Below are 18,288 nucleotides of genomic sequence, written 5' to 3'. Positions count from 1 at the left end.
ACTGGTTTAACTGAGCGTGGTCTAAAGGACTCCTCCTCACAGCACGGGTGCAAGGTGTCTGAAAGGGCCAGGTTTTGGTTTTGAGGTGACTGTAAATGTCCCCACCCAAAAGCTGTGATCAAAGCCCATGTGGACATATCAAGCCAGCTTCGAATTAGCTCAAGCTCTGGATCAATGCCATGAACACTATCTTTTATTATTATTATTATTATTATCAATTTAAAGCTAAAGACACCACAGCAGCTTGAGGTACAGTCACAGCACTGAATTTCAGCATGTTTTGCCTGTGAGTACCTCACCAGCAAGCATGGGCAGGGTGGTGAGGCCTACCCTGCCATCATGAGAAGCGCTGTGATGAAGCAGCTCCAAGATGGCACTCACCTGCTTGTGCTCTGAACCATGTTCTGATGGCTTTGGCAAAATCTGTGGCACTTTAAGTTCAATTTTCAGAACAGCAGACCTTGGATACATATATTTGGTTTTGATTTTTTTTTTTAATCAGTTTTCTTCTGACTGCTTCTAAGGCCTAATTCATTGTTGCCTGTAAAGCATCACATCTTCAAATAAAAGATTTTCTAAAAGTGAAAAATATAATTTTTATATAATAATCATTTCTTTTCTTTTGGTAGTTTCTATTCTTTTTTTTAAAAAAAAACAAACAAACAAACACAAACAAACAGAAAAACAAACAAACAAAAATCAGGTAATTGCTCTTTAATCATATTGTACTGTTCAGTGCTATGCATCTTCTACCTTTACTTTGAGTATTCACTCTAGCAGAAATAATGCATATGCTTACATTTTTGGAAATTATCTTCCACAAGTTCATGTGGAAATTACTTATGAGACACTTTTCAGGCTAATTTAATCTGCATTTTTTTAGTATTCGTACATGATCAATTATTTATTTAATTTTCTATATATTATAGTGATTATTATTATTATTTTTATTTAGTGAGTTTCAATATTAAGAAATAATCAACTAAGTGATAAATTAAGATATTCTGCTTTTTATGTGTAAGAGGGATGTCAAGTGCACTCTGAAAGAATGACATTTAACTGAAGAAAGTATTGTTATCGTAATGCTACTAAATTATAGAATGGTTGATGTTTTATTAGCATATTTGGAAGGGAATTCAGATTGTGTTACAGACAAGCTATGTGAGGAGTGAATATGAAGGAAGATTTACTTCCAGAATATAGCTGGTCCTGTGTTTTGATTTATGTAGGATCCCAAACAAAAAGGAGGTTTTAAACTGCTTGAGGCAGGGATTAAGAAACTTTTTTCTTGCTTCTTTAATCTCTCCCCGGGTAAAGGATCTGGATTTATAATGCATCACTCATCCCATGTTGGCTGGAGGGTAGATAGCACTGGTGCATGATTTTTCAAGTCATCACAGATCCTATGGGCGTCATTTCTTAGGCCCAAGGCATATCCTTAACACAGACGAAGGACAGGAATTACTAGCACTTCAGCATATTTTCCCTTCATAGGCACCAACCAGCAGTGAGGAAAGAGGGATGAGGAGAGGCACCAGCCCTGACAGCCTCTGTACACCAGACACGCTTCAGAGTGCGGCACCAGCCCCTGCAGGTGCATGCTTTCCTCTGAAGAACATGTTGAATAAACATATCTCTGTGGGTATATGGATTTTTTTCCCTTTAATTAAAATTTCGAAAACATCAGAGAAAGGATACAAATAATTTATCTAAAAAAATAAAAATAATAAAAAAAAAAAGATGAGAAATAAAATAATTTGAGCCTGGGATTATTGCTGCCATGTGAAAAATAAGTACTTAATCTAAGCAAGTTACCTGGGCTTCATGAAGTCCTTGGAGAAAGACAAGGACCCCTGCAGATCCATCCTACCATGTTTTTAGATGCTTATCTAATGGGACAAATCACCTTCTGGAGGTATCCACTGCTTTCCTTTGGGTGCGGACAGCCCCTTTCCCTACCTTAGACCAGATGCCTGCATTTTAAGCACCTAAAGTGTACTTAGATGAATCCCATCCATAAAGAACTAGCCAAAATCATAAATGAAATCTAATGGTCTGAAAAGCAAAAATTTCTTGCTACATTTCTATCTTTCCCCTTTTGTTTCTGCTCTTATTTCTTCCATTTTGTTTAAAGTGTCATTTCTCAAAGGTAAGAGTGTGTATTTTTTTGATTTTCCACATATTGACAGAATGCAGCACTGAATAATAAAAACAGAGCAAAGCATAAGCTCACAGTAAAATAAGAGAAATATTTTATTTGACAGATTTGATCAATAGAGCACTGGGGACAGCAGGACAACACGCATTTTCATTTGCTCTGAAAAATAGAAATGATCTTTGTGAAAGAGTCCAGGGCACAGGCAGAAGTAACTTTGCCGGGACGCAGAGTATGGCACAGCAAAAATCAAGCAACTGACCAAGAGGCTAAACTCAGCAGTTTGTGCTCTGCTCCTCTGCGAGGCAAATTCTGCATCCTGGAGCAAATAGTTACTGTTAAAATTTTATTTAATTGTTACTTTAATAAAATTTTCAACATTTCAAAAGGATGTAAACCATACTTCTATGTTTTGAGTTGCGTCTTCAGTTTTTAACAGTCACAGCACCAGAAGTGCCCTGCACCTTTTGTGTGCAAGTCTGGTATTTGAAGCCTTTGGTTTCTCCTCCACAAGCAAAAAGTCCAGTTTCAACTTGAATGTTATCTCCCTGGCAGGCACAGCGTTGCTGATGGTTGTGATCAACACTAAGGAGAAAAAAAGAGGGTGATGAACTGTATTGTTTTAAATTATCAGTGTAATTTTCAAAGTGCTATTCAAGATATGTATGTATTTGAGATTTAATGTTTCATGAGGTCCTGACACTTCGAAGCTGACAGTTCAATTGGCAGGATGAAAAGTCTGGCACATAGCCTGATTTTATATTAGTTTATTTGGAATCCGTGGGTTCATGCACAACAGGATGATGCTAATTCTAGGAGCCTTTGACCATCGATGAAACAAAGTACTTGACATTTTTCACTTTTCTTTTCACTGCTTAATGGCCTGTTAACCAGAAACAATTATTCCTCCTAAATCCAAGAGAACTCTTGTGCGTGAATACACAATAGAAATGACAAATATGCAAAAAGAAAGGGAATATGCTCAGGAAGAAACAACTGAAGAAATGCATAAGGAAGAGGAAGCAAAAGAGCTTTTTTTGGCCTCCACATGCTTAACACAAGGAGAAGCTGACTGAATTGAAGTCTAAAAATTAATTTTCTGTTGCAAGTAAAGCAAAGGCAGAGGCATCTGGAAGTTAATTTATACATCCCCCCTCCACAGAGGATATGAGTTCCAGGTATCTATTTCACCTGTGTTTTGTTGTTGTTGTTTTCCTTTGTTATTTTTGGCAGTTTAACACCCTGAACTACCACCGTGTTTGGGCCCTGAATACCCCAATACACCTGAATGCCCCACACCAGCATTACCTGGGATCCCCCAGCCTTGCCCACAGCTCAGCCTGGGGCCATCATTCCCTGTCCCAGAGATGCCACAGGTGTACTTGGCTCTGGCCCTGTGTCCTGGAAGGACCTTGGAAGGTGGCCCTTGGACCCATGTTGCACCTTGGTTTCAGTTCTGCCTCTGGCACCAATCTTTGCCCTCAACCAGACCTCCAAGATGAACCCTAAGACTGCTTCAGCCCTTATCATGTTTGAGGGTTTTGAAGAACCCCACTACTAGTACCCAGCTCTGGCCACCATGTCCAGATCCTGCGGGACTGTGCCCACTGGTGATGTGGCACTACATGGGATTGGACACACTAGTGTTAAGGCCAGAGGTGTGGAAAAAGGCTGGAGAGAACAGCTTTCCAGCAGAGAACTGGAAGATCAGCATAGCCACGTGGTAAAGCCAAACTTCTAGGTCCTCTGAATGCCTTCAGTACAAGGAAATTTACCCTCTCAAGCAAACTCTTGGCTTTATTCAGTCCCTGCATACGAGTTAATTGAATTGGATTTACCTATATGCTCTTAAAACATATAGTTAATCATAACTTGTCTCAAAACATCAAGCCATATTTTGACAAACAGAAGATTAAATACATTCCATGGTAAACCACCGATTCCAACTGCTACGTATACCTTCTGTTGCCTAACTTGGCAATATACGCAGCTAAACTGACATTTGGGAGATTTTCCATTTCTCGGTTGCAAGTGAAATTTAACACGAAGGCTTCTGGGGAGTATTTAAATCTCTCAACATATACATGCCAATTACCTAAAAGCATGATAGACTGACGGCTGGCTGACTGTCAGCTGTTCGGTTGTATCTGTGTCTGTTCTGTAACATCTGGAATCTGTACAAACAAAGAAGCATCACAGATAAGTCATGCACAAAATAAGTGAGGAGAAGGATTAGGTTTTGTCATGGACCTCAGCGATGTAACTGATGTAACAGCAGCACAGCAGTAACACAGCAGACTAGCAAGCTGCAAACTGGTGCATATAATTATATGATTTGCCCAGGGTCAAGAATATATAACCTCTACTTCATCTTTCTCACAAGTACTTAATTATTCCAGATGGAGACAGTAGGAAAATTAACGTGTCCCTTCACTTTCCTGCTCTCCCTTTGTCACACGGAGGGGAAGCGTTGTCACTGCCAGGCGGTCGGAAACCCAGCCAAGCTCAACAAATGCCAGCAGCAAACCCAGAGAGAAGGAAAGCCCTCCTGCTTTCAAATGCCATCATCGAGGCAGCTCCTTTTTGGCAAAAGAAGGTAGGAAAAAATTCTCCTTTGCTGACCATCTGTGAGGAGAACACTTCAACAGTTGGTTTGCTTGCACGTTGACCATCCTTTGGAGTCAAGGGGGTGGCAGTCCATGAACACAGAGCAGATGGCACCTCAGAGCCTGCTACATCTTGAGGGGTAGGCAGCCTGCAACAGAAAACAGGGAAAAAAAGGACCAGAGCTATGAGGAAGCCAAGGTCAGTTTGAAGCTGAGAGGGTGGGAAAGAAAACAGGCTGACCCAGGAATCCCAGCAGGGAAAAGATTTAATGTTTTGAGAAGGACCACAGGTACTCACAGGGACATAAACTGGCCACAGCAAGAGCTGGGCAGGGAATTACTGAGGTGTTGGAAGTTGTGGCTTAGTCAGATGGATATGTAAGAAGTGCTGCATGTTAGGAGTCAGGAAAAAATGCAGTCATCCAGGAATGGGGGTGGAAAAAAAAAACCAGGGCTATCCACAGGCATGGTTACAGGACCTCCATTCACTGCCTGGCAGACCTGTGCAGAAATACAACGTTTGTTAAAAGAGCCGGGTGCATGAGACCTACTGGGCATGTTGTGGTGCTCCCGTAAGAGTATCCTGACCCCTTCAGACTGCCTCGCAGAAGTGCTCTGCAAATTAACTAAAACGTGGTCCCTGCTGATTGCCAGATGACACTTAGACTAGAGAAAGCTTAATTAACAGCTGCTATCTGTGCTAGGTTCAGCTCTCACCAATCATATTTAAAACGGTAGAGAAAATAACAGGCAGAGTAAAACAAAGCAAACCAAAACAACAAAGATGGAGTTAACGCTCTTCATTGTTAAAACTAAACCAAATGTAGCTTCTTATAAAGCAAAACCTTTTTAGTAATTTGTCGAGATTTTCTTACAACCTTGTTGGGTTGGCAGAACGTCAAGGGAATAATTTTCAAGAAATCTCTACAGATATATTGCTTATAGAATCCAAACAATCAAATGTGCACACTTACCTACACAGCTCGCACAAGAAATTTGAGGAACCTCATTCTACTGATTAAGCATCAATTTATGTGCATTTATGTTCCTTGTAACGTCACATGGATCACAAAAACCTGAAACATTTTGATAAAAGACTGGTAAGATTAAAGCAAAAATATTAATGTTTTTGAATATTCACTGTCAACATCAACTCACATGTGCTTACCAAAACCTCCCCTTGATCCCTGAAACAGATTTCAGTGTCTTTTATGCAATTAACAAACAGAAATGCCTTTTCCCCTATTAAAGGAAAATCATTCCTATCCCTCCACCATACCTTCTGACACAGTTCTCGACCAGGTCGCTCTGCAGAAGCCCAGATCCTTCCAACCACCCAGAGCACTGCTTTTATGACCAGAGATGCTTTTTAAGACTACAGTGTTTGCTGGGAGGCGGCAAAGAAGAAAAATAAAAACAGTTTATGATGATTTGAGAAAAACTTCAAAGAAACTTTGAGAAAACTAATTATTAATGGCTATGAGGTTTTTGCTTGTTTATTTGTTTTTCTCTCCAGTAAAATTGTGTTCCACAGAATGGAGGACAAAACATTAAAATCAAAGAAATACAGAAGGTCTCACAATTTACACTAGTGTAAATATCTTTGTCTCCTGGTAGTTGCTGGCCTTGTGCTGAGTGTTTAGACAATTCAAGAAGCCTTTATGCCAAAGGATTAGTGTTTTTATGTAACTTTATCAATTATCAGAATATTACTGTTTTGTAATCACGATCTAATTACTAAAAATAGCTGAGTGGTGATAGATCAGGATTTATTACCAACCAGATGATCGTCATCTCGCAAACTGACATTTGTAATCCAGACAGGAATTCAGCTCAGTGACTTATGTTACCTTCCTCCCTGCCACATGCCACACCATCTATCAACAACGTATGGCAAATCTCTGCCGAATGAAAGACATGGCTCCAAATGAGTTATCTGTCTACAACAAACAATTTAAATTCTTGGGGAAAGGAAAAAAACAAGACCACACTATAACATCTTTAACTGCAGCTTTCAGAGTACTTCACTCAAGGGCAATACTTATCCCAGCTTCCATGTGAGCGAAGTACAAGCCTCAGTAGCAGCTGTATTAAATTGCATTTAAAATGCTAGCCAAGGCACAGAAATATTGAAAAGAAGAATTAGGATTAATTTTCCTTAAAAAGATTTGTAGTGGTTAATAATTTCAGATTCCAGAGAACGGAGTCAACCTATTTATGTGATGAATTCACTTTAACTGGGATTTTTTCAGATAGCTTAAGTAGCTATAACACATTTTTTCTTTTCGATAATTGGACTCTTGTGCATTGTGAGACCCTGTGAAAATAAATGCTCATAATGACAATTTTTAAAGTGATCTCTCAAAAAAAACAGAAGTGGCACTGAACTGGAAAAATGTTGTGAAAAATAGAGATAAAGGTCTCCTTTAATCGCCACTTGTTTTTATTTAAAGTAGCTACAGATGCACCGAGAAAATGTAATACTTAGAAAGCTGTAAAGAAATAAGACTACAATAATGACTGCTATTTGTATCGCAGAATTTGCAGTTCCTGTATGGAGAAATGAGGATTTCCACCAAGGTTTTAGGCAAAGAAACTGCTTTTGGCCACGTAATGCCAGAATACACACGCTATGCACTTGCTGCAGTGATTTAAATAAAATGACAGGATTACAGAATTGTAGATTCCTGCAACTGAAGGGAAGAAGAACATCCAGAAACGTTTCCTGACCATACTGTTTGTAAGAGAGGGCTTCCATAGGAGTCAGTACTGTGCCAACAGTCAGAAGCCTGGAGGGAATACAGGCTGAGGTCTTTGACACATGCTAAAATACCTCATTCTGAGATGCCCCATCAACTCTTCCTTTTCAGAGGGTGCTTTCAGATATTTGGCAGTCTACCAAGCACATTGGGAGACTGATTTTGCAAGCTGTGAGCCTGCAATGGCTTCCCAATAAAAAATTATTCTGATAAAGATAGGAAGTAAAGTTAATAGGGAAAGAGAAGCAATTCCATTAATGACAATGTCCTCATGCAGTCTCCACAGCTCTCCTTGCATCGATTCCCTGGTGCCTGCCAGCAGAGCTGGGCTCACTGCTTTGCCCACAAGGAAAGCAGGACGTGTTCCTCTGCTCCTCAGCTTCTCACAGCTCTCCTGTCCATCACTCCTCTGCTCCTCAGCCTCGCACTGCTCTCTCCTCCATCCGACTGAGTTCCTTAACAAAGAGGGATTGCAAGACAGAGGGACAGACACACAGCAAAAAACAAACAAACAAACAAACAAAAAAACAAACAAAAACGGTGAAATTACAATATCGCTGGCAATTCACATTATAAATGAAGACTCCTGAGCTCTAGACTATCAAAAACATCACCATTTGTAATTGTTGGCTCATTGTTACAGGTCCACGGGGTTCTTAGGTCAGAATCCACCCAAGCTCGTATTTTATTGCATGGAAATCATGCTTGGGTGGGATTGCAATGAAAGGTGCAATTTTGACTGCTTATTTTCCCAAGAAAGTTTAATTTATGCTGTGGGCCATATGAATGCGCTTTGAAAAACTGCTATTGATGATTTAGGGTGTGTATGCCAACTTGATACCAACACACCCCGAGAAAAGGTTCTGCCTACCACCCAAATTCAGCAGCTAACGATTGGGGCAGTGTAGGTAGTAACGGCAGGCTGATTTATTACCCACTTCAGACATTTTTCCTCATAACTGGGTTGCTGATACCCCAGGATAAGGGGAGAGGGGCTACTGGAATTACTGGGTATTACCCCATCATTATATATGTGCATTAAAAAAAAAAAAAAAAAGAAAAAGAAATAAAATACACTACTGAGGACATTGTTTCACATCAGACTAACAATAAAAGAAGCCAGTGTGAGGAACGAGACCCGGGGAGCACTTGATGCTGAGGGGATCTAAAGGAAAACCCCAGCTCCCCCTCAGCCCTCCTGGGGGAACCACCGAGTTTGCCTCAGGGTGGGGCTAGACAAGCCCAGACAAGCCCGCTTCCTGCCTCCTCGGCTCCTTCTGATTGGCTGCGCAGAGCTCCCCCCTCCCAGCCCCGCCCGTGCCGCTGCCGCTCTGTGCCGCCACTCGCTGCTCCCGGGTCCTCCAGGGCCGCCATTTCCCCGCCCCTGAGGCGCGGCGCCCCGCTGCCATTTTCCTCCCCCCCCTCCTCTCCCCGGCCACTCCCAGCCCTTATCGCCACGCTCGCCCTCCTGCACCTGCGCTTCCTCCTCCTCAAATGCCACCTCGGTGCTTCCACGTTGCGGTAAAGCGGCTCTTTTCTCCTTTTCCTCCCGCGTTTCCCTCCCCTCAGCCGCTCTCCCCCGCCTCAGGCGAGCTCCGCAGCCTGCAGGTGCTGCTTTTTGTCCTTATTCTCCTGTTCTGCTAAACTGTGCGGCGTTTTGTGGGGTTTTCCCCTCTTTGCAAGCACCAAGGTACTTCATAAATCGCTAGGGCTAGCAAGTACTTTCTCTTTTCCTTTTAAATCAATTATATTTCTATGTACGTGACCACACTTGGGAATTAGAGTGCTTTGGGAGCTTGTTAAATGCCGCACTGAAATAAAAGTGTGCCCAACAGTAGCTGTGGGGCAGCCCAGTCGCCCACCTGCAGGGCCACTGGTCGATAACCGGGTTTCTTCCTCCTGTCCTCAGGCTCCCGAAGGTAACTCGGCAGGTGCAGGTAGGCACCGACGGGAGCAGGAGCGCAGAAAGCTGCACGCAGGTGCACCAGGAAAGGAGCACGGTTTGAGTCAGAGCGGGCTGGTAGTGCAGGAGTAGTATACTCACATAGATAATGTTGGCATAATGCTCATTTTCTCCATTTTTCTTACATTCTGGAAAACACTGTGTTTTCCCCTATAAAATCCTATAGAGACATCTATAGATAAAAATACAGCAATAATGGTGCAAAGCTGAAAGCATTTTTCCCCATGCTACTTCTTTTTTCCTCTGTAAGAAGCGTCTCAGTGTGGTGTGGAGCAGTAGTGCCCAAGCCTGTGAGCAGATGGGATTGCTGTAGCTCGTAGCCTCTGAGAACATCTGTTGAGCATCTCTGATGCAGAGCTAATAACCAGATCCCTCCGTTGCTCTTTCCAGTCCGTAGTGTTGAGAGCATTTCAAGGGAAAGCAGGGCTTAGCCAGTGAAATCCCTGGCTGCTGAATAATACTCATGAATGCTGGCACCGCAATACAGGAGCTTAAAGTCCTCTGGCTGAAGCTGCCTGCTGTTGTGCCTGAGTTGCCTTGGTTGTCTTCTTCAAGTTGCAGTATACTTTAACAGGCTAGGTGAAACAGCTTTGTGGTGGATCTGCTTTTTTCCTCTAAACTATTAAAAAGGGCAAATCTGTACTTGTGCTGTGAAGCTGTCGCTTTCTGTGTGTTTCTGGGGTTACGTGTCGATTTTATTTGCTTGTGTCATCAAAAAATACAGCGGTCTTCAGTCTCATTTCTGATCTGTCAGTATAAATGTTTCGTATAATGGCTTGGTGTTATGGTTAATATTTGGTAAAATGTTTTTTAACTTGTTAAAAATCTTAAAAACTGTACTTCTCCTTTATGTAATGTTGATCTTGAGTAAGGTATTAGTATTTCCCCAAAGATATCCAAGATCTCCCCTTTTGGCTCTAGGGAGATGTCTGTATCTGTTCAGCCTCTTGTGAACTGAGGCGCTGTGGCAGTAGCACAAAGTAGCCCCATTCAGTTTGGCTTTGTGAGTGTTTTGGTAGCAGCACTGTTGGAAAGGCTGTAGAGGACATCAGGGTTAAGGAGAAGGAAATGTTGTGGTTTTAGGGGGAATTCTGGAGTTAAATAAGCATTGCTGTTACTAAGGCCATAAGGTTTGTGGTGGGAGGTAGGACCTTTTTATTAGCTCAGCCTTCATTCCAGTCAGAAAATGTGCTTGTGAGCTCAAAATTTGTTTGTTTCCCCACTATTTGTCTTATACTCCCCCCTGACAGCAAACAGAAGATCTGATAGATGTTGCCTCCTTTCATATCCATAGACCCCTAGTGTCTAAAATAGCATTGCTACCACAGACCAAGTTATTAGTGCTTTCTCTAGTTTGCTTTTAAAGACACCTGGTGTAACAGCTTTTCTCTAACTGATCACTTTACTTCTAAACTTTACAAATTGTTGGTATCTGCTCACCCCTGTTTGGAGCACGATGTTCCTCCAGTGGGGGCATTGTTGGCTGTGGATCCTGATGCAGCAGTGAGTTATGGTCTTCAAGAACCTCAGAAACTCAAAGAATTTATGGAGGGGGGAGCCTTTCCGCACTGGCAGCCCCTAATTCACCTACACTACATGAAATTTACCCCAGCTCAGTGGGGCTCAGCCACTTCAGCTGATCAGGGCAGACCTTACTGCTCTCTGCAGCTACCTGAAAGGAAGCTGTGAGGAGCTGGGGGTCGGCCTCTTCTCACAGGGAACTGGTGACAGGACCAGAGGGAATGGCCTCGAGTTGTGCCAGGGGAGGTTCAGGCTGGCAATGAGGAGCCATTTCTGCTCAGAAAGAGCAGTCAGGCACTGGGATGGGTTGCCCAGGGAGGTGGTGGAGTCACCGTCCCTGGGGGTGTTCCAGGAGAGGTTGGACGTGGTGCTTGGGGACATGGGTTAGTGGTGGCACTGGTGGTAGGGGGTGGTTGGACCAGGTGATCTTGGAGGGCTTTCCAACCTTAATGATTCTATGACTCATTAAACAGCTCTTCTCTAACTGATCACTTTAATTCCAAACTTAACAAATTTGTGGTATCTGTTCTTCCCCCTTTGGAGCACAATCTTCTTCATTCCTCAGTTGGCGCGTTGCTGGCTTTGGATCCTGATGCAGCAGGGAATTAACAGCCCTCAGGAACCTCAGAAACCCCAAGGATTCACAGTGGGGGAACCTTCCCACGCTGCCAACCCCAAATTCACCCTGACTACGTGAAATTTACCTCAGCCCTTGGGCTGATCCTTGACTGTGAGCACGGGGAGCCCGGGCACAGCTCCGCACTCGGGGCAGTCCCTCACGACAAGGGGAGGTCCTAAACCCCTTGTAACCTCTGAAACTAATATATATACACGTTGGAAGGGAAATCTCTTTATATATGAGAGAACTCTATATGTGCGTATGTATTTTTTATATTTATTTCTCGCTTCCCGCGGCCGCCCCCCCCCCCCTCCCTCAGCCCCGTCAGCGGCGGCGCATGCCCGTGTGAGGGGCGAGCATGCGCGCGCCGGGCGGGCGGGCGGGGAGCGGGGCCGGGCCGGGCCGTGCCGGGCCGCGCTGCGCTGCGCTGCCATGGTGAGCGGGGCCGCCCCCCGCCTGCCCCCGGCCTCGCCCGCTTCACGGAGCCGCCTGAGGTACGGGGAGGAGGCTCGGCACGGCTCGGCTCGGTTCCAAGCGGGGCTGAGCCGGTCCTTGGGTTTGCGGGGTGTGGGCGCCGGGGGGGTGGGGTGGGTGCAGGCGGCTGTGGGGTCGTGGGGTGTGTGTGTGTGGGGGTGTAGTGAGCCCAGTGAGCTGAGGGGGCCTGGAGGAAGGTGATGGCCCTCAGGGGGATGTTACATGGGGTGTGTGTGTAGGATTAAAGGCACGTCGGCAAACGCGGTGTTGGAGATGACAGAAATGCCCGTGCCCACCCGCACAAGGTGGGTTACAAAGTTTTGTATTGATGCGCTTCCAAATTCTCCGACTTTGGTGTGTTTCCACGCGCGGTACAGAAAGTGTGGAGAATGTGAAGTGGGGCTGAACCGACGCCAGGGCTGCGTGTAGGGCAGCAGGCGACCCCATCCAGTGTTTCCTCTGTGCTAACAAATGTTATGGCTCCAGTCACTACAGCAAAGCAGCAGCCCAGCCGTATCTTCGTGCCCAAGTTTCCCAGCTTTTCCCTGAATTACTTGGAGTGCAGTTGAGGTGATCCCATAAACCACAACTATGTGGTGTAGTAAGGACAGGACTTTCCAAACCTTCCTTCCCAGATCACCTTTTTTTTTCCTTTTTTTTTTTTTTCTCTGCATAACCAAACTTCTGTTCCAGCATCCATCTCTTCTTCCTGCTTTAACTGCATTTTCCTCAAATTCCCTGTAACACCCAGTATTATTTTCTTGGTCCCTGCAGGCTGGTTTGGCTGCTGCTCCCAAGTGCAGGGCCTGCACCTTCTCACTAAGATCCAAAGCAAACTTCCGTAGTGAGGAAATGGCAGATGTAGATCGTGACTCTTGAGCTGTTAACTTCCATTTCCACTTAAGCCTATTCCTTATTTCATGGTAGCAAAGGCTACATAGCACCGGTGAGGGGCAAAAGAGGGAATAATTCTTAAGTAATTTCACTAGGCCACATTGGAGGCACGATGTGCCCTTGGAATGGGGGAGAGAAATTAGCAGATTTTTCTACGAGACGATGATGAGTGTCTCACGTGTTAACTTGGTAGCTTAGCCTGCCTGCCTTGGTGTCTTTAAACAAGGTATGGTAATAGGACATATTTTCCAAATCTAGTAGATGCACATTTTCTCAGCTTCAGGTTTTGGGCAAAGTGCGGCACTTCCTCAGGAGGAAGGCAGCAGTGCCAGCTTGTTAAAACATGCGGTGTGTTGGCAGGACGGGGTTGTGAGTGCATTTGCAGAGTTTGGAAACAGTTTAAAACCGCTTCTTGGGCAGGCTGCTTCTCTCAGCATCGTGCTGCTTCATGTATCGGGGACTCCAAAGAAATGAGTTTGTGTCACGGACAAAAAGGATTCTGAAGGACGGAGCTAGGATTTGATACTTAATTTGCTTTGGGGGCATTTTTATAGGAAGAAAATCCTGTTATGATCATAAAATTCTAAAGCTGTGAAAGTAAAAATGCAAAATGCATTCTTTTTTTTCCCTTCAATATATAATGTGTCCACGTTGGCTGGATACAGGAGCCCAGAGCAGTTTGAAATCCTCCTGAGTTTATGCAGCCAATTCTATATTTTTTGCTAAATGGATGACTTCCATGCACTGTCAGATCTGTTTAGCAAGCTTACTTCAGAACTAAGTTTGTTTTTTAAATGAAAATTCTGTATATCCGATATGAGCAGGAATTTCATTGAGAAGTCAATGAATCATAGTAATTAAATGCTAAGTGTGCTGATTGTGGCTGGAAGGTATGTAGTGGTGTACGAGCCAATTCCAGTCGTTCTCTTGAAGCAAAAATGGCCATCCTGTTGTGTAGTGTGTGTTTTTGGAAAGCACATTTCTTAGGTTTTAATTGCCATGTTACTGTCAGTTGGTTTTGAGACGGAGTGAAATTGTTTGCATCTTTTAATCACAACAATTTACTCTCAATTCAGAGGGAATATATGAAGGAGGAAGTGGAGGAGTGTGCTGAAGATGAGGCGACTGAATCGGAAGAAGACGTTGAATTTGATGAAAGAACTGGATGCCTTCCCAAAGGTTCCTGAAAGCTATGTGGAGACTTCAGCAAGCGGAGGAACAGGTAGGCCTTCCTGGGATGCTGGTGTGATGCTCTGAGGATAGCACCTTCAGTTGGCTGAAGGCAGGCATCTCTGTTTGTTTGAAACTAGCTAAAATTGGTGTCCTGATCTCTTTTGTGGGCTGACAGAGCTGATCTCCTTCACATAAAGACATAGTATCGTCTCCTAATAGATGTAGTTAGCGCTCATCTCGAGGGTGTTTTTTGTGTAAAACTGATGAAAGATTCAAACAAATGCAAACATTCCCTGTAAATACTTTGAAATGATTAGGACTGGAAGCGCAGTGTGCCACGGCCATAAAAAAACTTTGTAACTCGTGGAGTTCCACTAAGCCCTTTCCTTTTCTCTGCGTAAAGTTTCTGGCTAAGCCTGTGTCAGCACAGAGTGAAATACAGATTGGATTCAGTGCTTATGCTCTTACAAAAAAGAAGGAAAAGATCTCGACCTTTTAGAATTCTCCATTCTCAGAGCTGGCAGAATTGAACATCAGGATGAAGAGCAGCTTTCTAATGCTTCTTGTCTTGAAGATGTATTTATTTTAAGAGTCAGGAAAGCCCTTTGAAGAGCTAACCACTTTACTCCAGGGCATGCGCTTATGCTGTCACTTGAGCTTCTCTCAGAATACTGTAGCTATAAGAAGAACCTTTTCTGTTTGTATCTGACCAGAAATTTTTGCCTGTAGTTGGGTTGGGTTAGAGGCAGCCTGATACAGAAATAGTGACTTCATCTGTTGGACTGTTGGAATAGTTCACGGTTAGATAGGAAACTGCTAGCGGTTTGAAATAGAGAACAAAAATCCTCTCATGTGTAATTATTTTGGAAACGCAGTTGAATAAAAAGTACAAGAAGCAATTGCAATCTGCGGATAAGCCTTTGAAGTCATTACACGATTTATAGTGCAGAAGTAAATACCACAAGGATCTGTATTTGCTGTTTCCTGAATTGCACTGTTAATAATTAAAGGGTTCTTGAATGTAAAACAACCTCTAAGAGGTAATGAAATAATTCTTTGTTAATTTTAAAAAGCCCCATTCCAGATGAAGCAAGTGAGATCCTTTTTTTTTTTTTTTTTTTTTTTTTTTTTCCCCCCCCACCCTGCAAATTACAACATAAAATAAATGGCTAAAAATCTCTTCTGGTGTAGCATTGTGCTTCATGAGAACTTCACTTTATTGAAGGGCGCCTTAAGGATTTCTCAGCACCAACAGTAACTGTAGCATTCTTTATATGGTTTATACCAATAGCCTTACAACAGTATATGATTATGCCGCTATAAAGTCTGAATCAGACAGATTGTAGTGTTTCCACTTCATTCAGAATTAAAGTCCCAGGCTCGTTTTCTGGTGTGACAGGGATGCATCACATCTCAGGACTATTCGCAGTCTTTCAGCGTCTTAAAACCTGTTGTAAAAGAAGGACTAGTCTAAGGCTGCAGTTTGACTGGCTCTATGCTGGGAGAACCTTCTGAAAAGAGAGTCTAGTCTAAAAGACTTTAACTTCACATACTCAATTCCATGATTTTCCTTGCTCTGAATTAACCCAGAAGGCATGTGCTGCTGTGATTGTTTCCTGGTGGGTTTGGGTAGGCAGTATGGCTCCAGCTTTCACAGTGCGTGGCTGGGCTACTGGCCTCCAAGAGGAAACACGGCCAGCAGAATTAACTGATGAGTGCGTCTGCTTTCATGGTGTGCCTTGACATGAAGGTCTTATATATGATCATTGCGTAGCATCAAGTGAAAGCTTGAACTTGAAATGTTACTGATCTGAAAACAACCAGTGGTTTCCTTTCTGGTCCTATAGCACAGTGACTTTACTCCCCTGCTGCCACCCTTGGCTGTAGACCACAATATAATGAATTGAAGCCTGTGAACAGCGGGCTTGTTTTGCTCAGGCTGCCATTCACACACTCCACAGAACACAGGTGGAAAACATGTACTGTAAATAAGCTGTACAGATCACTACTGTGCTGCGTGGCTGAAGGTTTTCTAACAAAAGCCTTAATTTAATAAAAGGTGCATAGGGAGCACTTTGGTGCGTTTGCCATGTTTCTGTGTGTGGTTGGGTGGTCTTCCCTTTGCATTGCACGACTTTGCAGGTGTGGTATTGTGGAGATAAGTGAGGCACTTACGGTATTAAAATGTACCATTTAGTTTTCTTCCCTAAAAATACCTTAAAATCAGTTCTGCACTTAGCTGTTGGTAGAAGGGATAGCTACATGCTGCTTATCCCCAGAGATGGACTTGGTCAAAGTAATGGGGCTGGCAGTCCTGACTGTTCCTATCCACAAGTAATGTAAGGGCACTTTCTGCTTACTGGACAGTGTATGCAGTGCGTATTATTTCTGTTACCTGCCAGCTTAAAAGCTAGATATTAAAAAATATATATACATAAACATTAAAACATAAGTTGTAGAGAAGTGGAGGATTGAAGGGACTTCCGAGTTCACCTTTTCCTTCTTTCATACTTGAAATTAGGATTATCTTTGCCTAGCCCAACTCTGACAGTGATTTGTCTGCGTTTTATGCTCAGGAGTATCTAACCTGTTATGAAATCCCCTTCGGGGGATTTCATAACATCCCCATTATTCTAGTATTTGACTACTTAATATGAAAAGTCCTTTCTTAATGCAAAGGTATGACTTTTTCTTTTCGATCCTATGCAAAAGAAAATACTGTAGGTATGAAAACAGTTTTCTATGAGCAGCTTATGGATTTGTAAACCAATCAAAGACATCAGTATTGTACTGGTAATACTCAGATTGTGTAATTTTGGCCTGCTTTTGTTCCTAAATGTTTGTCATAATCTAATTTTCTTTTAATTATTCAGTTTCCCTGATAGCATTTACAACAATAGCTTTCCTGACTGTCATGGAATTTATGGTATATCGGGACACGTGGATGAAGTATGAATATGAAGTAGACAAGGATTTTACTAGGTAATTTTTATTCATTATAATTTTAAAAGTGAAGTTGTCTGCCTTTCAGGAAAGAATAGATGTGAGATATTCTTGTGACTTGCAAGCAATTTGTGGTTGAAATACTGAAAATACTGGTTGAAAAGTGAAATACTAAGGGGGGGTAATTTATCTCTTGTTGATCAACTTGTGGCTTTTTTCCTGGAATCTGCGAAGAAGAGAAACTGAGATTACTGCAATGAAGAAGTCAAAATAGTGTGGGTGTGGTGGTGAAGGGGACCTGCGAGGATCCATTTGCTAATGATTCAGAGGACACTGTAATATGTAGCTCCCCATCAGCTACGTAAGCCCACCAAGGCTGCATGATGGTAGTTTTTACAGTTGGTATATTGCCATTATACTTCATGCTGCTGGAGGTGAAACTTCAGCACTCAGAACTGGGTTATCTAGAGGTTGCTTCTGATCTTGTCTGTTGTTATGGTTCCGAAGATCGTTGAGGCTACGTTTGCAGTTGATTTCATGTGCTCCTCAGGATTGCGTTTGCCTTTCTTCCCAAGGTGATGCCAGGTACCCTTGATTCTGTGTGAAGTTAGAGATTTCATATACTGAGCACCTCTAAATGTCACACGCCTGGAATTGAAATAACTTTAAAAGCTGTTTGACTTGACTTGGTTGCTGTGGTAACAAGCTAAATATGTGTATATTAATTGGATGTCTTGTACGTCAGAAATACCAAAGGGCGCTGTAATAAAAAGAATAAAGAATGGGAGAAACGTAAGGGAGAAGCATCAAAATCAAGTATTTTTTCCTTAGAGAAAATCCGTTCAGACAGACAGGAGTTTCACACTTAGGTCTTTCTAAAACAGGCTCCTTCCCTGGTGAAGTTACTGCAGAAGGGAAGGAAAGTCCAGTGCTTAAACTATTAAGAGACTTGGGAGACTGTCTGCTGCAGACTTTGCAGTTAGATCGTGCAGGCTTATCACTAAGCCTGTGGTTCTGTGACAATTTAAACCACTGTAAATTGGTATCACTGTAATTGCTCAGCTTCCGACCGTGCCTGATCCTGAGCTGAGCCAACGTTGAATCACTTATGTATGTGATTTACCTGTGGTTAGTTGAGTTCCCAGAAATAGATCCCTAGAGATGATAGAACCCTATGACTA

General features: G+C 43.0%; 2 protein-coding genes and 1 long non-coding RNA gene across 6 annotated transcripts in view; 1 reads left to right on the top strand and 2 right to left on the bottom strand.

The window, feature by feature from the left end:
• Positions 1–471, bottom strand: part of LAMB4 (laminin subunit beta 4) — a gene marked incomplete at its 5' end in the record, with an annotated part of 45,998 nt that extends 45,527 nt beyond the window's left edge. Inside the window, one exon of the mRNA XM_084507270.1 lies at positions 300–471. Within this exon, the coding sequence (XP_084363396.1) occupies positions 300–471 (172 nt within the window). The remainder of the gene's footprint in view (positions 1–299) is intronic.
• Positions 472–2,310: 1,839 nt separating this feature from the next.
• Positions 2,311–8,755, bottom strand: LOC311431872. Its single transcript, XR_014689681.1, has 6 exons — positions 8,629–8,755; positions 6,041–7,975; positions 5,736–5,837; positions 5,060–5,262; positions 4,251–4,910; positions 2,311–2,740 (listed from the first exon to the last, which is right to left on the bottom strand). It is a non-coding gene; the product is annotated as an uncharacterized lncRNA (long non-coding RNA).
• A 111-nt stretch (positions 8,756–8,866) lies between these two features.
• ERGIC2 (ERGIC and golgi 2) overlaps positions 8,867–18,288 on the top strand; it is a 22,672-nt gene continuing 13,250 nt past the window's right edge. The window contains exons 1-3 of one of the 4 annotated variants that reach the window (XM_084509805.1): positions 8,867–9,041; positions 14,068–14,213; positions 17,038–17,146. In XM_084509805.1, coding sequence (XP_084365931.1) covers positions 14,108–14,213; positions 17,038–17,146 — 215 coding nt within the window. In that variant the 5' untranslated portion in view covers positions 8,867–9,041; positions 14,068–14,107. Of the gene's footprint in view, positions 9,211–12,001; positions 12,118–14,067; positions 14,214–17,037; positions 17,147–18,288 lie in introns of those variants that run through there. The other 3 variants (XM_084509808.1, XM_084509806.1, XM_084509807.1) reach the window with 3 other exon arrangements.

Source organism: Aythya ferina (assembly GCF_964211825.1).
Source record: "Aythya ferina genome assembly, chromosome: 1".
Lineage (NCBI taxonomy): Eukaryota > Metazoa > Chordata > Aves > Anseriformes > Anatidae > Aythya > Aythya ferina.
Note: the sequence above shows the minus strand (reverse complement) of the source record. Positions and strands in the feature narration are given on the sequence as shown.